The sequence below is a fragment of the Aedes aegypti genome, chromosome 3 (genome assembly GCF_002204515.2).
Source record: "Aedes aegypti strain LVP_AGWG chromosome 3, AaegL5.0 Primary Assembly, whole genome shotgun sequence".
Taxonomy (NCBI): Eukaryota; Metazoa; Arthropoda; class Insecta; order Diptera; family Culicidae; genus Aedes; species Aedes aegypti.
In genome coordinates, this window is record NC_035109.1 from 98,544,013 (window position 1) to 98,568,574 (window position 24,562).

At 39.2% G+C, this 24,562-nt stretch overlaps 1 protein-coding gene across 6 annotated transcripts in view; it reads left to right on the forward strand.

The window, feature by feature from the left end:
• The window catches only part of LOC5576331 (nephrin), a 1,001,823-nt gene that overhangs the window by 860,079 nt on the left and 117,182 nt on the right, over positions 1-24,562 (forward strand). For all 6 annotated transcript variants that reach the window (XM_021855560.1, XM_021855563.1, XM_021855562.1 and 3 more), the window contains exons 11-13: positions 15,660-15,741; positions 15,803-15,962; positions 16,033-16,169. In XM_021855560.1, the coding sequence (XP_021711252.1) occupies positions 15,660-15,741; positions 15,803-15,962; positions 16,033-16,169 (379 nt within the window). The remainder of the gene's footprint in view (positions 1-15,659; positions 15,742-15,802; positions 15,963-16,032; positions 16,170-24,562) is intronic.

Below are 24,562 nucleotides of genomic sequence, written 5' to 3' on the forward strand. Positions count from 1 at the left end.
ACAATATTGAGAGTTGATGTCTTGCATTGGCTTTCTGAGATGATTTCATGTCAATTTCATTTCAAATTTACATGTGTTCCTTGGCCTCGACTCCTACCCGGAAAATACTTCCCGAACCAGGTTCCGGCCATGCAAGGAAATCAACCAAATAGTGTATTCTTGCCTTGGTCAGTTACAAAATGTCTATAAATGGCTAAAACTTTTCGTTAAACATTGGTTTCGTTGTCAAAGTTGTGAAATATGTGACTTGCGATTCCTTCAGGAGTTCTCCCAGGGATTTCATCACGAGCTCCTGTAGTGATTCTGTCGGGAGTACCTTTAGGGCTTCTGAAGATTTCATCAGGAGTGGAAAGTCAAAATGCGTTTTGATCCTTCAGGGATTCCATCAAAAGTTCCTTCTGAAATTTCACCCGGAATTCTTCAAGAGATTAAATCAGATTTTCCTCGAGGAATCTCATCAATGTTTCTTCTAGAAATATCAGGAGTTCCTCTAGGGATTCTATCAGGAGTTCTATGCAGAAACTTATCTGGAATTCTTCCAGGAATTTTATCAGGAGTCCCTTCAATGATTAGGAGTTCCTTCAAGAATATCTATAGATATTCCAAGGATTCCATCAGAAGTTCCTATAGGGATACTATCTGGAATATCTTAGGGCTTCCATTAGAGTTCTTCTGGAGATTGCATCAGGAGTTCCTCCAGAGTTCTTTCAGAGATTCCACCTGAATTGCCTCCAAAGATTCAATCAGGATTTCCTCCAGAGATCATATCAGGAATTCCTTGAGAAATTTCATCAGGACTACTTCTAGGGATATCATAAGGAATTCTTCTAGGGATTCTTACAGGAGTTCCAACAGAAATTCCTTCAGGGATTCCATCAGGAATATTCATAAAATTATTCAGAAATTTGAACAGGAGTTCCCTTAGAGATTCCATCAGGAGTTCCTCTAGAGATTGTATCAGAAGTTTCTTTAGAGATTTCACCTGGATCCTCGAGGGATTACATCAGAAGTTTCTTTTAGGGATAACATCAGGAACTCTTCTGGGAATATCATCAGGAGTTCTTCTGGGGATTTCAAGAAGAGTTCCTTCAGGGCTTTCATAAGCATTTTCTTTAGACATTCCACCTGGAATTCCTTCTGGGATTCTATCAAGAGTTTATATAGGAATTCCATCAGGAGTTCCCCTGAGTCTTTCAATAGCAGTTCCCAAGGATTTCCATCAGGAGTACTTCTAAAGATTTTATCAGGAGTTTCAATAGGGATTCAATTAGAAATTCCTACAGGGCAAAACAACAGAAGTCGTTTTTGGCATTTCATCACGAGTTCCCAAGGGATTCCTAAGGAGTTCTTCTGAGGACTTTATCAGGAGTTCCTCTAGAGTTTCCATTAGGAGTTCCTTCAGAGATTCCACCTGGAATTTCTACAGGATTTCTTTCAAGAGTTTCTCTAATGATTCTGTCAGGAATTACTCCAGGGAATCTCCATCTGAAAGAGTTCTTCAAAAGATTTTATTGGGAATTTCTGCAGGGATTCCATCGGAAGTTCTTTCATAGATTCTATTAGAAAAACTTCTAAGACTTTATTAAAAATCCTCCTGGGATTCCATCAGAAGTTTTGTCAGGGATATCTCAGGAATTCTTCCAAAGGTTCCTTCAGGAATCCCTCTAGGGTTATTCTGGGTTAATTTATTATGAATTCTTTTTTGAAATTCATTAGGAGATACTACCCGAACTTCTAGAGAATACTTCAAGAGATTCATCCAAGAACTCTTCAGGGTAGTCCTCCTGGAATTCCTTAAGGGGTTCCTACCGGAATTAGTCAAGGGATACCTCCAAAAATTCCTCAAGGAATCAATCCTCAAGGAATTCCTTCAGCAAAATCTCCAACGATTCTTGAAGATTATCAGGATTTTCTCCAGGGATTTTATTAGAAATTTCTCATAAGTATTCTACTATCGGCATTACTCAAGAATTTCTCAAAGATTTTCTCGCGGAATTCATCATGGGGCTCCTCCCGGATTTCCTTAGAGAATCAATCCCGGAAATCCTCAAGGGATTTCTCCGGATTTTTCAAGGAATTTCTCGTGGAATAACTCCAGGGATTCTTGGGGGTTTTCAGGAACCCTCCAGCGATATGACCAGAAATTTATTATAATAGTTTTACTTGTAATTTGGGAATCTACCAGTATATCATCCAGTGACTCCATCAGGAATTCCTCCTGGGATTCAAAACAGGAATTCCTTCGGGGATTCCTCTGGGAGGTTCCTTCGTGGATGCCACCAAGATGAACTCCAATTATACAAGAACGAATTTCCTATGCGATTTGACTACAATTTCCTATAAAGATTCCACTAGTAATTCCTTAAGATACTTCAACAGTATTTTCCCTAATTATATCACCTGTAGTTTTACGCGAGAGAAGTTATTTAAGGAATTTCATATGGAGTTCTTCTAGCGGGAATATTACCAGAGTTTCGCTAGAATTACCACCAGAAAATTCTACCAGAGTTTCGCCAGAAGTTCAACCATAAAATACTACAAAGGTGCTACTAGGATTGTGCTTCAGGATTATCATAAATTCCTCCAAGGAGTTAACTGATATTTACTCAGAGTTTCAAACAATACATTTCTCTAAATGTTTGAGGATGAATCCCTAAAGTAGACCAAAAAGATTTTTTTTTCATTTCTGAAAAAAAAATCCATGGAGATATATCTTTAGAAATTCTTGGAGGTGTGATAGATTAATTCCTAGAGAGTTTCCTGGAGAGATTCTTTAGGATATATCTTGAAGAACTTTTAAAGCAACCCCTGAATGAGTTCCTAACAGATTCTCTAAGGTAAACTCCTTCAAGAAATACTGGATGGAATTGATGGATAAATTCCTTTAGGAATCCTCGGAGTAATTTTTATTAGATTATTGAAGTAATTCCTGCAGAAATCCCAGGACAAACGCCTCGTAGGGTCCCTTCAGAGATACAAGAAAGAATCTTTAGTGGAAACACTAGTGGAGTTTATAAAATAATGTATTCAAGATTCTCTCTAGATGAATACCGAAGGATAGCCTGGGGGATCCTCTCAAAAAATATCTCTAAAGAAATTCCTGCTGATCAAGTTTTGATGATTTTTTTCCAGTATTTCTCTTGAACTCTTTGAAGGCTTTCTGATGGAAATCTTAGCGGAGTTGTTGGTGGAATCCCTGCAGGAACTTGATGAATCCTTGGATAAATTGTAGGTAGTATCTGCATAAGAATGCTTGAAGTTTGGCTGGAGGAATTCTTAAATGAATCTTGAAGGTTGAATTCTTGAAGGAAGCATTGGATGAACCACTGGAGAAATCCCTTGGGAAGTATTTTTATAGATCCCTGGAGAAATCTGTTGAAAAATTTCTAGAAAGAATCGCTGAAGAAAATCCTAAGGGATTTACTGATGTAACTCCTTGAGAAATTTGAGGAGGAGTTCTAGGAGCAATTCCTTAAAAAAGTCGTGGTGAATCCCTTGGGGGAATTTCTGGTGATTTTTTTAGAAATCCCTTGAGAAGTATCTGAAAGAATTCGTTATGCGATTCCTGGGTAACGCGTGATGGAATCCTTGGAACTAACTTCTAGAGAAATTTTTGAAGAAATCTTTGAAAAAAATGTTATTACAATCTGGAAGAATTCTAGGAGGCAGCCTTAGAGTTAGCCCTGAAGAAATTCCTTGGGATTTTTTGTACACATCTTTGAAGGAATCAGTGGTTGAAATCCACAATAGGAGGAACCTCTAAAGGAATCCTTGGAAAAATTCCACCTGAAGGTATGCCTGAAGAATGTTCCCCGGAGAAATTTCTAGTTGAATCTGTGGATAAATTTCTAGAGGAATTATTGATAAAATTCGTGGTAGAATCCCAGGAAAAGCTTTTTTTGGAATCCATAGTATAGCTTATGGATTCCTGGAAAAACTTCAAAGCAGAATAACTAGAGGAAACGACTAAAAGATTCTGGATAGAATGTTTGAAAAAAAAAATCCCTCGACCATTCCCATATCAATGAATGCTCAGAATATTTCCGAAAGAGACCCGTCATAATTTCTGAGTTTTGCCGGAATATATCGTCCGAATTAAAACTGGAATTCCTCTTAAATATTTATTTCTTCCGGTACTTAAATGTTGAAAGTTTTGCGATTATTGCCAGAAAATCGCGAAAAGATTCTCCCTCACAGCCACAGCATTCGAAAAAATATTAATTACATATTCACTTGACTCTCGGCAAGTCTAAAAACATGCGAAGAATATCGTGTTGCTGCAACCAACCTTGCCAATAGGTCAAACGGTTGTATCAACATAAGTCGGTTTGACTAACTTGGGGGCGGAATCAATGTTGGTCAAACCGTCTGAGCGTCTGTGGGCTGCATAAGACGTTATCCAACGTCAAAATGTTTGCATAACTGCATATGTATTGTTTCACGTGGTAAAACGCCCCGCTTGAGTTCGGCGTTACTCGTGCTGTTACTTGCTCATATGTTGCATACATCCGGGCGTTTGTTCCGATGTCATTGTTCCACATTATTCCAATGTGTGCGTAACTGGATGGCATTACGTTTGGTAGAATTTAAATTCAAACGGCTGTTTTGATGTTACGAAATGGGGGTGGGCGGTCTGCCCCACGATTCAACTCGTTTAGGTCCTTCAATAAGCTTTTTAAGGACAAATCCGATATATTTTTTGCATGTAATACAAACTATGACAGTGCACAAGTTGGTTCTCGGTGATAGTTTCAGAAATTTGGTTATTCATCGACCTAAAAAATGACCCTGAAAATTTGCACAAAATTGCAACAAAAACAGTGAAAAACGATTTCATACGTTTTTACGATTTTCTTGAGAAAAACTAATAAATTAAAAATGACGTCTTCATTTGGGGGAGTGGAAGGGTTCAGGAGAGTATGACAATACATGTTTTAAGCATTGGAAAAAGCGTGACAGAATGAACAAGAAATTGATGAAAATTGTTCTATTTTTTCACGTATTTACACCGATCTCTATACAAACAACCAAATTTCATTCATTTTTTGTAAGATTTCGTTGTTAAAAAACATGGTAGAAAGTAAATTGTACACAATTTGTTTTGTACGTTACATCGTGGAATTATTTAAATGTGTAAGATGTTGTGGCATTTGAATTTGATTTGATTTGATAACCTTTATCTATAAACAAAAAAAATAAACGAAGAACTTCTTCTCTCCAAAATCTCAAGTATTTTTTGATAAACTGAACAGAAATATCCGCTTGAACTGAACTGGCAATTTTTTTTTACAGAAAGTTTAAGGTATACGTCAATAATCCAAATATTATCGAATAATTTGTAAAAGGAGTCCATAAAATATGTTGTCATTTTTTTTTTTCTAATTTTTTTCCATACAAAAAAAAATGTATGGATCGTGGTCTTTGGTCAATAACGATGACGTTTCATAGATAAAAACATACGATTTTGCGAAGAAATTGAAATATTCACAAAAACCAAAACGCCAAAACGCGAGCCAAAACGGTACTTGAACTTCAACTCGAAGGGATTTAGCAAAATGGCTGAAATTTTGCAGTACAGTCCTGAGATTGGTTATTCTTTTATGAAAGTTGACACCATATTACTGCCCACACCAGTACTATAAACTTCAAGTTTATCACCTGACCCCATATCATCTATAGGTGCAATCCGTCGACCTTCTTTACGATCTACTTCTTCATAAAACTACTATCTCGCTCTCCTCAGTAATTGCTATCCTCGGGCAATCTTCCCGCCATTTTGCAATCCGTCCTGCAAAGGTCCTCTCAGCCACACCAGGTCCGATTTATGACATCAATTTAAATATTTTACACTCACTCTAAAATAATGCCAACCGAGATCAGATTACCGAGGGGAAATTGTTTGTAGTCTCCGAGCTATTTCTTTGCTCTTTTCCCGTTTCCATACTACTACTACGACTAATGCTGCTTCTGCTTGGTGCAACCCATTTCGTTTGGCTGACAGTCATCGCCACCACCTTCCCGGTTCAGAAAAGGTGGAGAAAAAGGTCCACTTTTAAGAGCTCATTTTTCTTGCGGTCTGCACACGGAGTACCGGGTGAGATATTCCGGGCACCTTTCGCAGCCCCTAGGAAAACCTTCTTTTTCCATTAGGGCGAGTGTGGTTTGAACTTGGCAGTCAGCAGAGTGGACCGCAAGCCGGTGTCAATTTTCCGAGTAGATACCTATGTCGGGATCTCTGGAAGAAAGTAGGTCCATCCAACTGTGGTATCGCCGGTCGCTTAGATAGAGCACTCAAAACTTCACCAGGTCGAGGCGAGGGGGTCCGAGGACCAACGGTTTAATGTATACTTTTCCACAAGCTTATCCACACGTTCCAGCAGGTTGAAGCTATTTCATGTAACCGGAGCCGGGAAAAAGCGATCCAAAATAGGCGGCGACCTTTCCCCTTCCCCCATCTATTGGCCGAGTACAACGCTCAAAGCACACGTATTCAAAGTAGGTAGGGGAGGAAGGTTCAAAATGTCTCCTAAAGGACCTTCACATTTTATAAAGATGTAAAAAAGTTTAAAAAGAAATTTACAACTTATTACTTATGTCGAATCAAGTTCAAAGTTCAAGTTCAAAATGCCAAATGAACAGGACAGAACGCATCAGAAAGTTAGAGTAGCATAAATCAAAATGCTGTTTCCCTAGTCCAAGTAATCATTATGAAAAAGAGTATTATTCTGTTTAAAGATCATAGAAAGGCATTAGAGCTCTTGGAATGATATCATACTATCAATGGAATGTTTTAAATGTTTCCCACTCGGTGATCACTGTACATATTATCAATTTAATTGACATGTAAACTTGGCTAGCTCACCCCACGAGTGCATTTTGACCCATTTTGCCCTACAGCTTCGTCAAGCGAAGACAACCGCCCGTGCTGTTGTCGGCTGTGTCGGGAGGATCCCTTCTCTAATATGCATGGAATAAAAATGCGATGAAAAGAAACTCGCTACCTACTGGGAAATGGAGCACCCTTGCCACCCTCAATGTCGTCGTCTTTTTCCCAGTCCTCCAAACTCGGCGGCATGGGAGGAAAAAGCAAACAGCTATTATGTTTTCAATTATCATAATTTCTTGTTTACAGTCATGCCCTTGTGGAATTTCTTTGTCCGAGAGTTGAGAAGTCGACGTCAAGGGCTTCGCTGCTTTGCGATGCGATACCTGCGATGATGTTACCTGCTAAAAGGTACAGATGTAAGATAACGACGAAGGTGGGCGGCTGGGGACGAAAACGACACGGGTGGGGATGGAATCTTTACTCCTTTTCATGGATAATGTAATATGAAGAACAAGTGGCATCTTGGTGTAATGCTTTGACTTCTTTTTTTTTGTGCAACAAGGATGTTGGGAGCAAACGATGGGAGAAAAAGGTTCTCGCTATCAGATAGGGTTTCTTAATCGTGGTGTGAACGAGTAGTGTTCGAAGATTGGCGGTGAACGATTACAGAAAGCTTTTTAATCGAGGTATTACTCTTTGTTCCTTTTTGGACCACCCTAAAGGAAAGAATTTTTTAAGCAGTGCTGATTGTAGTTTTGCAACAGCTTGAAACTAAATTTGTTGATCGGAACTAAGACAACAAGTACATAATTAATTTAACTATCTTCTTTAAAAATATTTTTTCTAATTATTTACTTACATTCAATAGCGTGCAGGGTAATTTTCTCCTCTTTCAGGTATCGCGGTTGAACCTTCGGCACTTTCCAGTATTCCTAAATGTTACTTTATTATTTATCACACAAATTCAACGATTTCGCGTTTTTTTTTTTTTTAATCTTTATTTACTTCGAAAATCTTTAATCTTCAAACTTTTCTACCACAAGTCAACTTTTTCCCCTTCAACTAACGAATTCAATTTATGTATTATTTCTTTAACTAGGACCAATTTTCAATTTTTTTGTGTGGTTTATATGCGTTTTCAAGTTTTTGCCTTGTGTTTGTTTTTATTTTCGTTTAAATATCTTCATCTCTCTCTCTTTCTAACCCAACATACTCAACTGACAGCTATACTTTGCCTACACGCTAAGATCAGTTTACCCATAAATAGGTAGTTGATTCACCCATTTATGAGTTTTTCTTATTAAACTCATAATATGGGTAAAATCTACCAATAAAAATTGGTAAAGTTCACCCATAATATAAGTAAAGTTGTTTTACCCATATTTGGATGAAAAATAAAACATCAACAATTATAAACGAGTAACAGAAAGAGGTGGTTACAATCTTTAGGCAGTTTTTTTAAGGGAAAAAAAACAACTAAAATTGATAACATCAAGGTATTTATTTATATTGTTTTAATAAAAACATACTAACACTTGAAATATTATCTGTTTCAGCGGTGTTATTTGAAGAATCCAACATTTCACCAGCAAACTTTGGCGTACTTAACTTTTTCGGCATCTAAAGTCTTCAACCTGAAAATTCCAACCTGTGGTTAAACTGATGTTCCTGGATGGATCAAGGTCGGTCACTCTACGGATACGGTGGGGATACGTCCCTTGGGGCCCGCTAGATGGAATGAGGCGATAGTTGGATGTTCCCTAATTGGGATAAACTCCAACTAAAGAGCAAGCGTATGTCAATGTCTTTATGTTTAACTGTCCTAATAATTTTGAATAAAATGAGTACAGCATGTATTTATAATATTGTAACTAGTTTGTTCAATATCTTTATTATCGAAAATCAGCATATAAAAGAGAAATGAAGTACTCATATTTGGGTATTTTTGTAAGAGGTCTGAAAAATTCAGCTGCAACTCCCTGCAACTTTTCGAGATTTTTGACTATTTTAAGGTATACTCCTTAACCAGCACAAGAATGAAAATGAGTTGTTTGTGATAACAATCCGAAAATCTTGCAACGCTATGTGGTCTCGGCTCAACCAGACACTACACCAGAGCAAGTTGATGCTTAAAATAATGTATTTTAAATGTAGTTTCTAAGATTGTAATCAAATTTTACATTAAAAACTGAAAAAATGCTATTTTTCTGCATAAAGGCGTATAAGTAACTTTTGCAGCTACGAGTGAAAAGAGACATATGTGCTAATAACTTTTTTCATAATTATGAGCAATAAAAGTACAAATTGCAATGTTTTTCTTTGAAAATAATGAAATTGGCACTTATGCGCACATTATGGCACTTGCGATTATGCGAATATTATATGTCATTTATGCAAATTGTAGATCTTTTGACCAGAAACAACTTTCTCTTCCATACCATGGTGCTAAAATGGCTTAATCTACCAGTTTTGATTTTTGTCCCGCATCTCTATATATTCAACGCACTGTGCGGCGGTGCGTACATACCCCTCCCCGTAACTATGGTGAGGGTTCTGGGCCGCACCAGATTTACTGCTGTACATCCAGCACCGCCAGCTTTGTCACCGGCCATTGGAACTCACCCTTCGCTGTCTTGATCATGGCTTGCCGGATTCGACCATCTGCTCCCGGGTAGACCTTGGTCACGATGCCACGGATCCAGCTCTTCCGCACGGCCTCGACAGCGATGTACACCAGGTCACCACAGGCTAATGGCAGCGACTCCGAGTGCCACTTGGTCCTACGGTTGATTATCGGCAGATATTCGGCAACCCAGCGAGCCCAGAGCTGGTGCGCTAGATGCTGTGACCACTTGTAGCAATCACGATGTGCCTCGCTTGCGCTGGTTTGTGGAACGCCTTGTGCAATCGAGGTGAAGCACCGACACCACGAACAAAGTGGTTCGGCGTCAACGCTTCTTCCGCTCCTGGTTCTAGGCTGACGTACGTCAGCGGCCGTGAATTAATCAGATCTTCGGCATCCACGATCGTCAGCAACACTTCGTCGGTTATCGTCCGACCGTCATTCAGCATGGAAATTCCACCAAGTTCTTGTATCCGTGAACTCGTCCTCGCTCGCGGCTTGAATCTGCTGCACGATCGGCTTGCCTGCTGCTTGAAAGTTCGTGCCATTATCGGAGTAGAACTCCAGCGCTTTTCTTCTGCGGCACGCGAATCGCCGTGTGGCCATCAAACACGCTTAAGTCGTCAGGCTGTGAGCGATCTCAAGGTGGACAGCCCTCGTCGTCAGGCACGTGAAGAGGCAGATGTAGCAGGTAGATGTAGATTCTCCATTCTGCGGCCAACAGACACTGTCACTGGTTCATAGTAATTCACGCCGGTATGGCTGAACGGTAGTAGGTTGGGCGTGACACGCGACTCAGAGTTCGTCGGGCGACACTTTTGCACCTTACACCTTCCCAATTTTCTTCATCTCTGTTCTCAAGTTTGCGATGCTGAACCGCTGCCGGATTTCGTTTACGGCAGTCTCCATGTCCCCGTGGGTAGTACTCTAGCAGGTTGTTTTGCACAGGATGCTGCTTCGGTAGAATTATCGGGAAGCACAGCTCGAAAGGTAGCGACGATCCTCGCGCCGCTCTGCCTTCCATCCGTAACACTCCAGCGTCGTCCAGGAATGGAGTCAGGCTGTACAAGCTGCTGGACTTCTCCAGCTGGTGACGTTTCTGTGTTGGGAGCAGTCAGCATCCTAATCTCGTCTTCGAAGTGGTCGGATTGAGCCGATTTCCAGAGGAACGCCTCCGCTTTCCAGTACTCCTCACGCTTCAGTGGTACTACAGCCGAGCGATCTTCCTTCTTCACCATCTCCTTCACTCTCACCTTACTTGGAACGGCCACGATCTCCACTTCATCTAGTTTCATCCTGCAGTTCGATGCGAACCGGTAGGCGCATGCTACTATTAGTACCTTCTTCTTCGAGAACCGCACTGCCGTGAATCGCAAAATGAGCTGTGAAGCTTCCAAATTCGTTTTCCATACAAATATTAAAAAAAATTCCAGAGGGTCACAGAAACATTGTGGAACTGAAGACTCGCTCGGACTTCTTCGGGAACATTCGGTGGAATGTGCTCTTGCTCCGGCCAATTGTCCTTCGGTTGGTAGAGGAACTTTGGGGCACGGAACGGAAGGTGCTCCCATTCTCCCACTTTGTCAAAGCACCACTCCGCAAGTCTCGTCATCCTGTGGATTACACGCCACGTACTGCTTGTATCGCCGTTGGTCGGAGTGGATCCACAACAGGACAGTCTCCGAGCCGGACCACATGAAACGATGCTTCATCTCGAGGGAAAGAACGTTGACGACAGAATTGGCCAGTCTTGCTCCCAGGACTGCTGCCTGCAGCTCTAAACGAGGGATTGATAGATGATCTAGCGGCCCGTTTGTCGTCTCGATGCGGACGTATGCTGCTGCGCCGTACGCGTCCTAGTTTGCGTCAACGAAAACGTGGAGCTGAAGGCTGCTGTAGTCTAGGGTACTGCCTCCCTGGAAGAAACAACCTTCACATATTTTGCGGAGTATGGCGAACTCGTGGATCCGAATGTCGCCACGTCCATCACGTACACCTCCGGCTTTTCTGAAGGCTCATTCCGGAATAGAAACCTCTGCGCTCGCTTGTCTGCTTCTCGGATCCGCAGCTGGTGGTACATCTCCTTGATATCTGCACTGAATCCAACCGCTCGCTCTCTAAACTTGCAGATCACTGCCGTTAGCATATCCGGACCCTTCAGCAGCTTGGAATTCAGCGACACGCCTCTTACTTCAGCTCCGGCGTCCCACACCAGGCGGAATTTATTCTTTCTCGGATTACAGATGATGTTCAGCGGTATATACCACACCTTGCTGCAGTCAAACGTCACTAGCTCCGACGGTGTTGCTTTATGTGCGTATCCTTTGATCAAATAGTCGGCGATCATCGAGTGGGTTTTGCCGTAGAGATCTGGATCCTTCCTCAGACGATTCTCCAGGCACTTCAAATGCTTGACCACCATCAAGTAGCTATCAGGGAACTCCGGGTCATCGTCCTTCCAAAGCAGTGCCGTTTCGAATGGATCGTCAATCCGCTTTGTTGTCATCTTCAAAATTTCTTTCGCTTTTCTGTCCTCTTCCGGCTCGGGAAGCAAAGCGACGAAAACTTCGGACTCTTCTAGCAAATCGTGGAGATCTTGGTTTGTCACGGTGGTGCACGTGTGGTGCCCGATGATTTCTCTTTCTACATTTTCACCGCCGATCGGTCCATACACCGTCCATCTAAGCTTGGACTTCACCGCTATCGGCTCTTCGGGGCGGCCTATTCGCGACTCAAGTAGTGTCGACAGGTGCACATCGTGCAGCCCGATCAATATTTCAGGAGCAGCTTGCTGGAAGCCAACGATCGGTAGTTCTCGGAGGTGTGTGAACTGCTGTGCAAAGCTTCAAGCTTTCGACGATGTGCGCACCCTTGAACAGGAAGCGCTGTTCCGATCCTCTAGAGGAGATGAGTAGGCTCATACACTGCGAGTCCTTCTCGAGCCTGGAGACACCAGCGGTCCATATGACCCGTAGCGGCTGCGTTACTCCACGAACGTCTATCTGGTTTATCGGCGACTTCTCCACCAGCGCATACGACGATCCCTCATACAGGAACGCAATCGTGTTCACGGAGAACTTTCCGCAGTGAAGTGTGACGGGCATCAGGCGGAAGAGAACGGAGGATTTCGACTGGATCGCATAGATGGTAGCTCTGCAAACCGTGATGTTTCACCGTATGCCGCTACTTTGCTTACATCCTTCACGATGCTCGAGAGCAAGTTTGGGTCATCAGTTTGCTCTTCCTCCTGTACCACACCCATTCAAGCTGTGTTCCAGCGGGCAGCTTCTTGGTCAACTCCTGGATTAGCATCGAGTTCACCAAATATGTTGTTAGTTCGGTAGCTTCCAGGTGATCGGCAAGCTGCTGTACTAATATACCGAAACTGATAAAACTCGCCAGCCGATCTGCTTTCGGTGGTGCTGCGTTGCGGACTTTTGATAAGAGCATGTTCAGCAGACGCTCTTGCTGGCCGTATAGCATGCGCAACGTCTCGATGATCTTCGAGACTAATTTCGACAGGAGCAGTCTACTCCGTACCGTATCCAGCGCCTCTCCCTCCAGGTACTCTTGTAGTCGCGCCAGATTCTCCACGTCGGAAAAACCACACCTTTGTCGACGTCTCGTAGGTGCTTATGAACATTGGGCATTCCTACAGGTTGCCGGAAAACGTAGGCAACTTCCTGGACAGGAACTAAAGGACGGACAATTGCGATTTCGTCGGCCCTCGTTGATGAACACGTCAATATACGTACGCTTCTTCACGTTTCCGACGCGACCTCCTTCTATCTTCTTCTTCGGAGCTCTCCTTTTCCTCCTCCACGCCTTCGACGAAAACTTTGTCCTCCTCGTCGAGACCTTCTTCTGCGCAGCTTTCATCTTCTCCGGATGGCTCTTCTTCTTAGGAACTCTCTTCACTTTCCGATTAGCTAACTTCTACCAACTTCTGCATTGTTTTACCGTGCTTCTTATTTTCTTTTATGAGGATCTCCGGATGTCCGAAGGGCGTTTCATCCGCTTCGTGACCGATCAGGAAACTTTCCGGCTGACTTGATGGACCTCCAACACCAAACGACTTATTTGCGAGCTTCTTGGTGAGTTTCGGCGTCGAATGTTTGCTTGGACTTACTTTTGTCGAATCTGCTTTCCCAGGCTGTATTTTCCCGACTTTTCATTCTCGAGCATTTTCCCTGGCTTCACTTTATCCGGTTTCATCGTCTTCAGCAACTGCTTCTTCGAACTCCCCGCTTCGTTGCCTCCAACTGCACCTTCCAAGTTCTTTTCAGCCTCTGCTGGCACTTTACTCCGCTTCAGCTTCAGTTGCTTGAGCATTTATTCCATCTCCGTCCGCATTTCTGCAAGCTTCTTCTGATGGGCCTGCTCTTCGGCGATCTTCTTCTTCTTCATTTGCGTTCTTTCGAATTCCAGTTCCATCTCCCGTTTCTCCTTTCCGAGCTATTCGCACAATTCGTTCAGCTTCTGCTGCATCTCAAGTCGCTTCCGGTGCAAGATCTTCTTCTTTTCTATCTTCCACTTTTACTTCTTCTTCTTCGCTTTGAGTTTATTCAACTCCTCTTTTATATCCGATAAACTAGAATCACCACTTGCACCCTCAACGCACTTTTGACAGGACCACGGAACATCCTTTATTTGCGATGTGACGCCAACACAGCCGAAACGGTACCACTGCTGGTAGAGATCTTAAAATACCATTTGGGACTCATCCTCATCGGGACGATCACAAGTTTCGCAGTTGAAACCGGATTTTTCAGGATTACTCTTAATGGGATTTGGTCGGAACATTAATAAAATTTCAAGCTTGTTCCTGTTTGGACCACCCTAAAGAAACCAATTTTCAAAGCAGTGCTGATTGTAGCTTGAAACTAAATTTGTTGATCAAAATTAAGACAACAAATACAAAATTAATTTAACTTTCTTCTTCAAAATACTTTTTGTAATTGTTAACTTACATTTAATATTTTGCTGAGTTATTTGCTCCTATTTCAGGTATGCCGGTTGAACTTACGGTGCTTTCCAGTACTCCCATATGTTACGTTATTATTTATTACACAAATTCAACGATTTCGCACTCTTTTCTCACCTTTATCTACTTCGAAAATCTTCAAACTTTTCTAAACCTTTTCCAGTTCAACTAACGAATTCAATTTAGGTATTATATCTTTAACTAGGACCAATCTATTTGCAATGGTGGTTTTTATACATTTTCAATTTTTCACCTTGTTCACCTTCATCTCTCTCTCTCTTTCTTACCCAACATACTCAACTGACAGCTATGCTTTGCCTAGGGGTACGCAGCCAGAAACGGAGTCGGAATGACGTCGCAGGGTTGTGAGCGATGGTGCGAACACTCCTCATTTTATATTTGTTTGGTATAATAGTTTTTTAACGTTTTTATGTCCTGAAGTTTTCATATATGAAAACACAAATATCTTCACAACAAACATGATTTTTCAAATATCGTGAACCGAATTTCGACAACATTGGAATATTGAAACGATCAAAATTTAAAACCGGTACGTCACTACAACCATAATCTCATAATCATTGAAGAGAACTTGCAAAATCGGAAAACTACTCAAAATAATTTAAACAGTTGTTCGAGTCATCGCGCAAAAGTTTGAGAACAGTTCGGATTCCGACAATGCTGTTCGAATAAGAAGATATTTAAATATTTGTTACATTTAGCTTGAATGTGATTTTTGAATGATAAATTGTTATCTTGCATGAGCCCTAGATACTTAAATTCATCTGACCAATTCATTGGAACCCCTCTCAACGTGACAACATGTCTACTTGCAGGTTTCAAGTAATGGGCTTTTAGTCCATGTGGGAATATTATAAGTTGAGTTTTAGAAGCATTAGGAGAAATTTTAAATTTTTGCAAGTATAAAGAAAGAATATCCCAATTTTTTGCAATCTACTACAGATGCGCAGGCGACGGCTTGTGTCATCTGCAAATATTGTATAATATTGATCCCAAATACATTTCACATGAGCTTAGTGATAGAAAAAAAAAACCCTGCCGAAGTGAATCAAGAACAGGAACCCTCCTAGACAACTGAGAAACACTCGGCTAATGTACTAAGCAAACAAAGTTGTAAAACACTTCAATTGTTCTTATTGGTCATCAGTGTAGAACTTTTAACAGGTTTATCATCTAATGTGCCTTTTCCCCTTTTTTCATTCCAGGACTACGGAACCCTGCTCTGCTGGGGAAGCAACGAAATCGGAACCCAAACCGAGCCCTGCGTGTTCAGCCTAATCCCAGCTGGTAGGTCCATTCTCATCATTAACCCCGATTTAAACTTTACTCAATAAAACCCACATCACAGGAAAACCCGATCCACTGTCCAACTGCACCATCATGAATCAGACGTTCGACATCCTTCAAATAGAGTGCGTCGAAGGCTTCGATGGTGGCCTGCAGCAGGAGTTCCTGGCCGAAGTGTACCTCATCGGAAACCGTCATCTGTTCAGTTCCATCAAGTCCAAGTAAGAGACTCCTTCTGCTAATCCCCATTCGGAGTGGTAACTTTAATTGCTTCATTCGATTCACCCACAGGGAACCCAACTTCGACCTGAAAGGCCTGGAACCGGGTGTCGGGTACAACATTTTCCTGTCTGCCAAAAACGCAAAAGGAGCCAGCGAGCAAACCTACCTGCAGGCCTACACTTTGAAGAATCCGGAAAAGCAGACCGGTAAGTATAATTACGGTTGTCACACGATACGACCCTTCAGAAGCCCGTTCAGTGCATCAGGCTAATCAAATTGAATTTCGAACTCCCTCCCCCGAAGGTTTTCGTTTGCATCTTGCCACAAATAAGCTCAGTGAAACCCCTTCTGGGGTTCATTGGCGTAAAAAGAAGTGGCCAGGCAGGGGAATTGTTCCCATTTACTCACCGTTGGACTCCTCCAGAAAAGTGACATTTTTATTATTTTGCAAAAAATGGGCTTAAAGTGTAACTTTTTGTAATTTTTAAACTCGTTAAAAACATTTTCAACATTGTTCAATCTCAAAAATCGGTGGCATTACGATAGCTTGAAATTTAATGTTATGCAGGATCAGATCATTGAAGATAAGAAATATTTAATTAAGTATGTGTTCAGTCGGAGTGGACTAAGTGAAAATCTTTAGTACCGGCCAAAAGCGGGTTCCAGGACATTCCATTCAGACTTCATAAAACAGTGGTCTCCAAACTGCGGCCCGCGGGCCGCATGCGGCCCTCGAGAAGGCTATGTGCGGCCCGCGAATGGATTTTGAATATTAATGTGATGCGGCCCGCATATTATATTTTTCATTCATGCTGATGTTTAATCCTTTGCTCTTGCAAAGTCTTGGAAAGTCAGTCATTGAATCATGTAAAATGTTTCTGCGTTTATTCATCTTCATGGCATAGGAGTAATATGAAATTGACTTTGACCCATTCAAAGGTTCTTTTAGAGTCTTAAAAGGAAGGCTAAGAGCCTGCAAAACGTCTTCAAATCTCTAAAAATCTCTCTTCTGAACATATTTCAGATTGAAAATAGAACCAGGATCTTGGTCTTGCAGAGGTGTCAGCAGAACGCTGATTTTTTTCACAAAGATTTTCTTTTTTAATTTTGACCTATTCCTGTTAATTGTGGAAATGTTATTTGAAATATTTGGATATGGATTGCTTTTTGAATGGTTGAGGAGCCCAAACGCAAAGAGATGTTCAATATTGGACAATACATTGGCAACTTTTTCGACCTTCCGTACAAAATGGTCAACTTTTTTGGGATAAATCTCAGTTATTTATAGTCCGATATGAATAAAATTTACACAGCATTTCGGACATTACTTAAGTATCAACATCAAAATCAACAATAAAAATTAAAAATCAAGAGATAAAAATAATATCAATCCGATTGAAGTGAATTTAGCTAAAAAACTTCAAACGATTTAACACAAAATATGAGAGACAAGTATTTTTAGCATAATTGTCAATCTCATCTAAATGTACAACTTTGCTAAGGATACTATCAATCTATTTCGTCAATATTTTGGTTTGTGTAAATTTTGAAATTTGTCGAAAAACTTACCGTTACTGCTTTTACAAAATATTTGAAGGTGAGTTTTTTCGTCATGAAATATTTTATATTAGCTAACATAATTCATCAAAAACTTGGCATTGTCTCTCTGTCACTTATATTTTTGCTTCCAAACCACTTTGCTTTGATCATAAAGTTCCCAGAAATGTATAATCCGTTTTCATAGAAATAGTGATTTTTTACAATTCCATTGAAAGCTGTTAAAATTAATCCTCATAAATCTTGCGGCCCGTGACTTTATTTGAAAGCGTTGAGATGGCCCGTGTAATCGGTTAGGCTGAGGACCACTGTCATAAAACTACCAAAAACTTCTATCGGACTCTGAAAACGACTCAAAAAAATGCAATAATCAATTATTGTATTGCTTTTTGACACTTGGTCCGCTCTGTCTGCACACAAATCGTTGCAATTTCTGGACACCCATCCAAATATGATAAATGGTCAGAAACCAAAATAAAATACAACGAATTAAGTAATATTTATGAATTTCTATTGATGGATGAGAAGATGAATCATTCGATGTGAAAAATCTTACAAATCACCTAAAATGTTTTTCGTATAATAATTTCGTATAATTTTCGCATTCCTCAGCGCAATTATCATTTTCGCTGTTATGGTAATAATCACTTGGTTCACTCTGACTGCATACTTTTATGGATTTTTATCAAACATCCAAAGTAAATCTGTTACAAATCTCTCGCAGTTTACAGCATTCATCAAATCTGATCAAAGTAAAATGGGGGGAAGGTAATTTCGCATCTAATGAAAAACAATCCAATTTGTTCCAAGTTTTGTACTTGGTCCACTCTGACTTTACGCCGGCAAATAGCCGGCCTTCAACTTGAAAAGGTAAAACTGGTCAAACACAATCCCACTGAATCGTTTGCATTAGTACAGAACAAACGGCAAAAAAATGATTTTATAAGAAAAAAAAAATAAAAATAAAAAAGATATGAGCTCTTGAGAACTGATGTCGAAGAACTCAAGGTATTGCTGTTTGCGTTTGACGTGCAAATCCACTCTAACTGGGCATCAAATGCGGTAACACAAAGAAACCAAAGGATAATTGAAAATATAGCTAGCTTAGCTTAGCTTAGCTTAGCTTAGACTGACTACACATATCAATGGTTGCTATTCCGTGATTGACCGAAGTCAGTGAAAATGCACAAAGAATCAACTAGAAGTTCGGCTGGGATTGGCCATAATCTTCTTCAGTGTGCATAATTCAGTGCCTCTATTTATACATGGTCAATAACGGCGCCGGCCACGTCCTTGGTGGGATTGAGGGAAGGAATGTTAGTGTGTAATCTGTGCTATTTGGAGACCGTGTTTGCCTCTGCATCTCCACAAAGGTTACTGGGAGGGATGTTTGTTAATGGGAAGGATCGTTGGGTCACAGGATTCACTTTGATAAGCGATTAGACCATGATAAATAATTATTTGTGAGATATAAACATGCTTATATGTAAATATAATATTTTCATTTGATATGAACAACATCTATGTAGAGAAAAAATATGCCGACACTTGATGTGACGAACGTTTCAAAGTTTGTTGAATAAAGTGAACCTTTTGGAAGTCTACACTTGAAGTGTCGAACCATTCAAAGTTTTTTTTAATTACAAAAATAAAGGTAGAAAGAAGAAAGTGTTTTGAAAGAAAAAAAAAATTTAGACATAAATAATTTATGAATCAGAGTTTATGTCGACACTCACAGTGACGAACCATTCATATTTTTTTGAAAAATCATATTTACGTCTCACCGTTGTAACGATTAAGGGTGCAATCATACATATTTTATAGATTAGAAACAGTAGCATAAAACGAGCTCACCAATTGATCCGTCATCCTTGAGCAGCAACAATCCTCTTTGAACTTCACTCGTTTAATAGGCTATATAAAAGCACTCAGAGAAAATAGGCGTGCAACCCGTGAGGGAAAACAACTGACGACTGCTCGGGCTTTCTTGACGCACTGCCCAGGAGCAAGCGTCAACGTCGGAAGATCAAAAAGAACTCCCAAAGGATAATTGAAAATATATCTCAAAAACTTAAAAATAAACATCGCTGAAAATTTGACAGTAAACGTAAAATTTTCTGTACTTTCAAGCAAAAAAATGAGAACATCAATAGCCTCTTTGATCCCGAGGCCTTCAAAACACGAAAAAAACGGAAATTATTGATTTTTTTCAGGTAAAAAAATATTTTCGTTAAATTTCACATTTTTCCTAAAAAGTTAAAATGTTTAGCTTTCATTTCGCCCATAGAAATTGAAAATCGGTCGAACGGTTCAAAAGTTATATTTTTTTTTTTTTTCAAATAAAAATTAAGCAAAATCGTGATTTTTCTGGTCACCCTATTTTAGAAATGGCCACCCTAATCGAAAAATCCAAAAACACGTGTATCCTTATTTTGGATAAGGAACAAAATAGCGAATTTTCACGGAATTCGGTGACCCACTAGATTGGTTTTTCATGGAATGGCTGCATATATACACTACTTTAAAAAAATCTGTGTAATCCCGAAGGATTGTTTTTTTTTTTCAGAAATTCACGAGGAAATATTTTATGAATTGTTCCAGGAAATATTGCAGAAAACATACATCAAAGTTTAGAGGGATTCCTTATAGTATCCCTCTTAAGCTCGTTTAGGAATTGCCCAGACAACCGGAAGTCGCAAAAGAATATACGCGAAAAGTCGTTTATTTGTTCAAATTACATCACACCACGTAAACTACAGCACTACGCGGTTAAAGAAATCGTTTGATTGATGAGTTTCCTCGCATGAAGCTGTATTTCTGAGTTTATGTCGTTTCGTCCGGGAAGATCCCACAATATTTTGGATAATAGGAATTTGAAGAGTTTTTTCAGAATATTTTTCCAAGTATACAAGAAATTTATCTTGTATTCTAGACAATTTTCTAAGCTTCCTTGTTAAATAATAAAGAAATTTATTGTAGCATATTTTTAATTATTCCCAAGTGTAGCAAACTTTATCTTTAACCTGTCACAAAGATGTCTACTTCCAATTCTTGCAATAACATTTTAGTTATGATTCCAGCGATTAAGAGTTTTATTCAATGCTTCCTTCAGTTTTTTTACCACTAATCCATGAATTCCTTCAAGATTACCTCAAAAATTTATCAAAGTATTCCAAAGAAAATTTCTGCAAAATATTGCTTCTTGAATCTCACAAATTGCTTTGAATATGTTCAGAAAAATTATGAATAAATCCTTGTTCCTGAAAACTGCTTTGACGTAAACCAATGAGAAATTCAACATAAATAAATTTTCACAGAATTTTTTTTTTGACGTTGGATAACGTCTTACGGCAACATACTGGGGTACAATTTCCAAAAACGAAAAATCGCTCGCGTCACGAAAAGTGGTTAGATTTTGATTGTTAATAACTTACTAACGCCCGGATAGATTTTCAAGATTCTTGCACCAATCGATTGGAAATCTTTTTACGAATCTACTACAATAATGAAAATTATTGATTTTCATGACTAAACTATTGAAAAATTGGGATGTCTTAGGTATGTCTTATTTTTCATATAAAAGCACATTTTTCTTGCTTTTATAAGGTTTTGACGTTTTGAAGTTTACATGTACCGTAAAACGGGGTAACTTTGATAATGGGGGAACTTTGATAGTGCGCAGCCCTCCGCATACTAAATGAAATATCATAATTTCTGTTAATCAGTTAAGCAAAACGAATTCAACACTAAAGAATATTAGTATGACACTTCATGTAAGAGCGGTTTTCATTTGAATCAAGAACATTTTAGGCTTTTTATACGAATTTAAAAAAATTACACAATTTTAGCATTTTCAAAACACTTACAAACAATCTGTTCTACGATCACTATTTGATGTAGTTTTGAATAGTTGGCCACTTATCTTTGATAGCCTAGTTATCATAGAACTTGAATACGGTCTCAAATCTCTTAGCGAAAAGCATATTCACAAACTGGGACCATTTTTGTAATCTAAGTCAGAAATTTCCATATAACGTTAATCGCCTAGAGGTATGCAATGCCCTACAAATGTTCGTTATTCATTCAATTTTGTTCGAATCATATCAAAGTTACCCCAAAACAGAAAACCAACTTTCGATTATATGAAAAATTATATATCCATTCAAAATGAATCTTTTGCCAATTTATCGACTGTAATCGATAGCTAGGATGCCAGTACTTGTTTTAAAAATATAAATTGTAAATCGTTGAAACAACATGCAAAAATATTCAAGTTTTCTTCGAAAATCTATCAAAGTTACCCCGTTTTACGGTACCGTAATTTCGGGTGAAATTGATAATTTTTTATGGATTTCTTGTCTGTTTTCAATTATGTTGAAAATGCCAAACGACTGAATGCAGGAAAACAAGTACGACGGTCAGCCTCTTTGGCTCATGTGCCAAAATTTTCTAACAATTGTGTTATTAGTGCTAAAAATCATCCTTTAAATAAAAAATCGAGGAATCCCATTTCGGGGTGAAATTGATCACTTGTCAAAGCGATTTTTGTTATTTTTTTGTAACGACTCTACATAATGAATATTAGCTCCCTGAATCCGAATATGCTTGCAAAGTTCTTAATACAGCCATCCCTCCATGAGTCGATGTTCCATCACTCGATATCGACTCATGGAACCATACTAAAAACATAAAATCATGGTTACTATGATGGTCCCTTCAAACAGCTTTCCAAAAAATAGCTGTTCCATGACTCGATATTTCCATGAGTCGATGGTCCCTTCAATATCGACTCATGGAGGCTTGACTGTAATGCAATATTTAAAGAAATAATGAATAAGGTGCCGGTGCCATTAGTGGACTACCTAAGCTGTAAAAATCATAACGAAAAGCCTTAACAGAGACCTTTTGGCGTCAACAGAAAGATTTCAACCTCTACTATATGAGAAAAATATAAAAAGTGTGATAAAACTATTTTTTAACATAAAATCGCTTGAGCCACTATTGGTACACGTGTTTCAGTTGTTGCGCTAGTGCTCCAGTAGTAGACGTTCGGGAATGATGCAAGGCATTTTAAACAAAATGGTAAATTTTTACATAGGTTTAACATTTTTCCCTCGGAACAGCAACTAATATCTTTTGAATGAAGCATAAAGATCATCTCTGGAACTTTTCTACATTTTTATACATCTATTTTAAAAACTGCTTTCATCCGTTGATCCACTATTGGAACACGACGGCAACTACTGGTGCAAGGGAGCAAACTCTTTGCACAAACTTAGTTATTTATATGACTTTTTGATAAAATAAAAAGCTGAAAATTGGCAAATCTACAAAACTAAAGGCGATCTAACCACCAAAAATAGCACATGTCGTTTTTATCGTAAAATGTACGTTTTATTCCATAGTCCAATCTACTGGTACATTACAACTATTGGCACCCTAGTTAATTTCAAGAATTGCAATGAAAACGCCTAAATGTAGGCAATTTCCTAAGAAAATCCCTGATATCTAACAGAAATTAAATTATTTCAACCGTATGCGCTAATTGGTACAAGTTTAGAAGATGAAATCGGGCTCGGGGATATATTTTAAGCATCCTTACAAACTTTCAGGTTTGATTGTCAATACTACACCGTACATGATTTTTTAATTTTACATTATTTTTATAGAAAGAAACATTATTTAACACAATTCAAGAATAGTTACCACAAACACCGTTGATTCCCTGCAGGTTGCTGGGCTTGTCAGATGATTATGGTGATATATGCGCTGCCGAGATCACTATAATGAATTGTCGGGCACTACTGGTAGATGTAGAGGCACATTTTTCCGGATACCGCGACGAAGCAGAAGAAGTTCGTTATGGCATGGAACTTCGAGTATCAAAAAGAGACCATGCCAATCATCGTGACAAGCAACTTCAACATCGATATGAGCAAACAAAATAACATGGAGCTCGCGGACTTCATGGAGAAGTACCTCAACCTAAAACTGGAACCCACTAAAGCAATCAATCTTAGTAAATCATTTGTGGACCTAACGTTCAACTGGAATATTTGTTTGGAGAGCAAGAGTTTCCGCTCATGCTTCTTCTTCCATCGACTAATTCTATTGGTGTTGAAGTGTTAACTGAACCAAGCAAATAATAACACAAAATGTCCATAAATAATAAGTCATAATTAACATACAACAAATAGTGTGAAAATTGATTAGGTTTTTAACAGTACAAATCTTTCATAAGTTCGTGACGGTCTCAAACCAGGAAATAAAAGAAGCTAACGTTATCCAACGTCAACTTGGCGGTCGTATCTCGGAAACAACCTCTTACTTTTTTTTTTAATTTGTGTAGAAATCTTTGGATGAGTTTCCTATGGATTTTTTCAAATTATATTTAAACTATTTAAATAAGAGCTGCTGACAAAATGCTTGTTTGTAATCTGTAGGAGTTTCTCAAAAAATCTTAAGAATGATATTTAATGTGAATTACTGTAGGAATTTTAATGATCTGCGAGATTTTCTCAGATCTTATGAGTAGTGATAGGTACTACAGTCGACTCTCTACATCTCGATCTCTCCGTATGTCGATTATTTCTTCGGTCCCTTCATTCTTCATACAATTTCGCATTCTATATCTTGATATACTCCCTACTCAATATCTGCATACCTTGATGTGTTTTTGTTGATTCTTTGTTTCCAATTGACTCTCCGTATGTAGATATGACAAACATCAAAGGTTACTAGAGCAGTTTTTTGTGGTTAAATCCAAGTTAGAAACGCAAAATAACATCTGTTTGTTTAATTTTTTTCTCTATTTTCCTGACAACGGAGCGATTTTCAATCTAGTATTCATTTAAAGTTTGTTCTTTGTCTCGATCTCTCCCTATATGGTCCCTTCGAAATCGAGATGAGGAGAATCGACTGTAGTTATAAAACAAATCTCAATAAGGATGGCCTGAAGAATTTTTGACAGAAAATTCCAAAATAATTATTGCAAGTTTTCTCAGACAAATCTCTTATAGAATTTATGGAGAAAATTCTGACA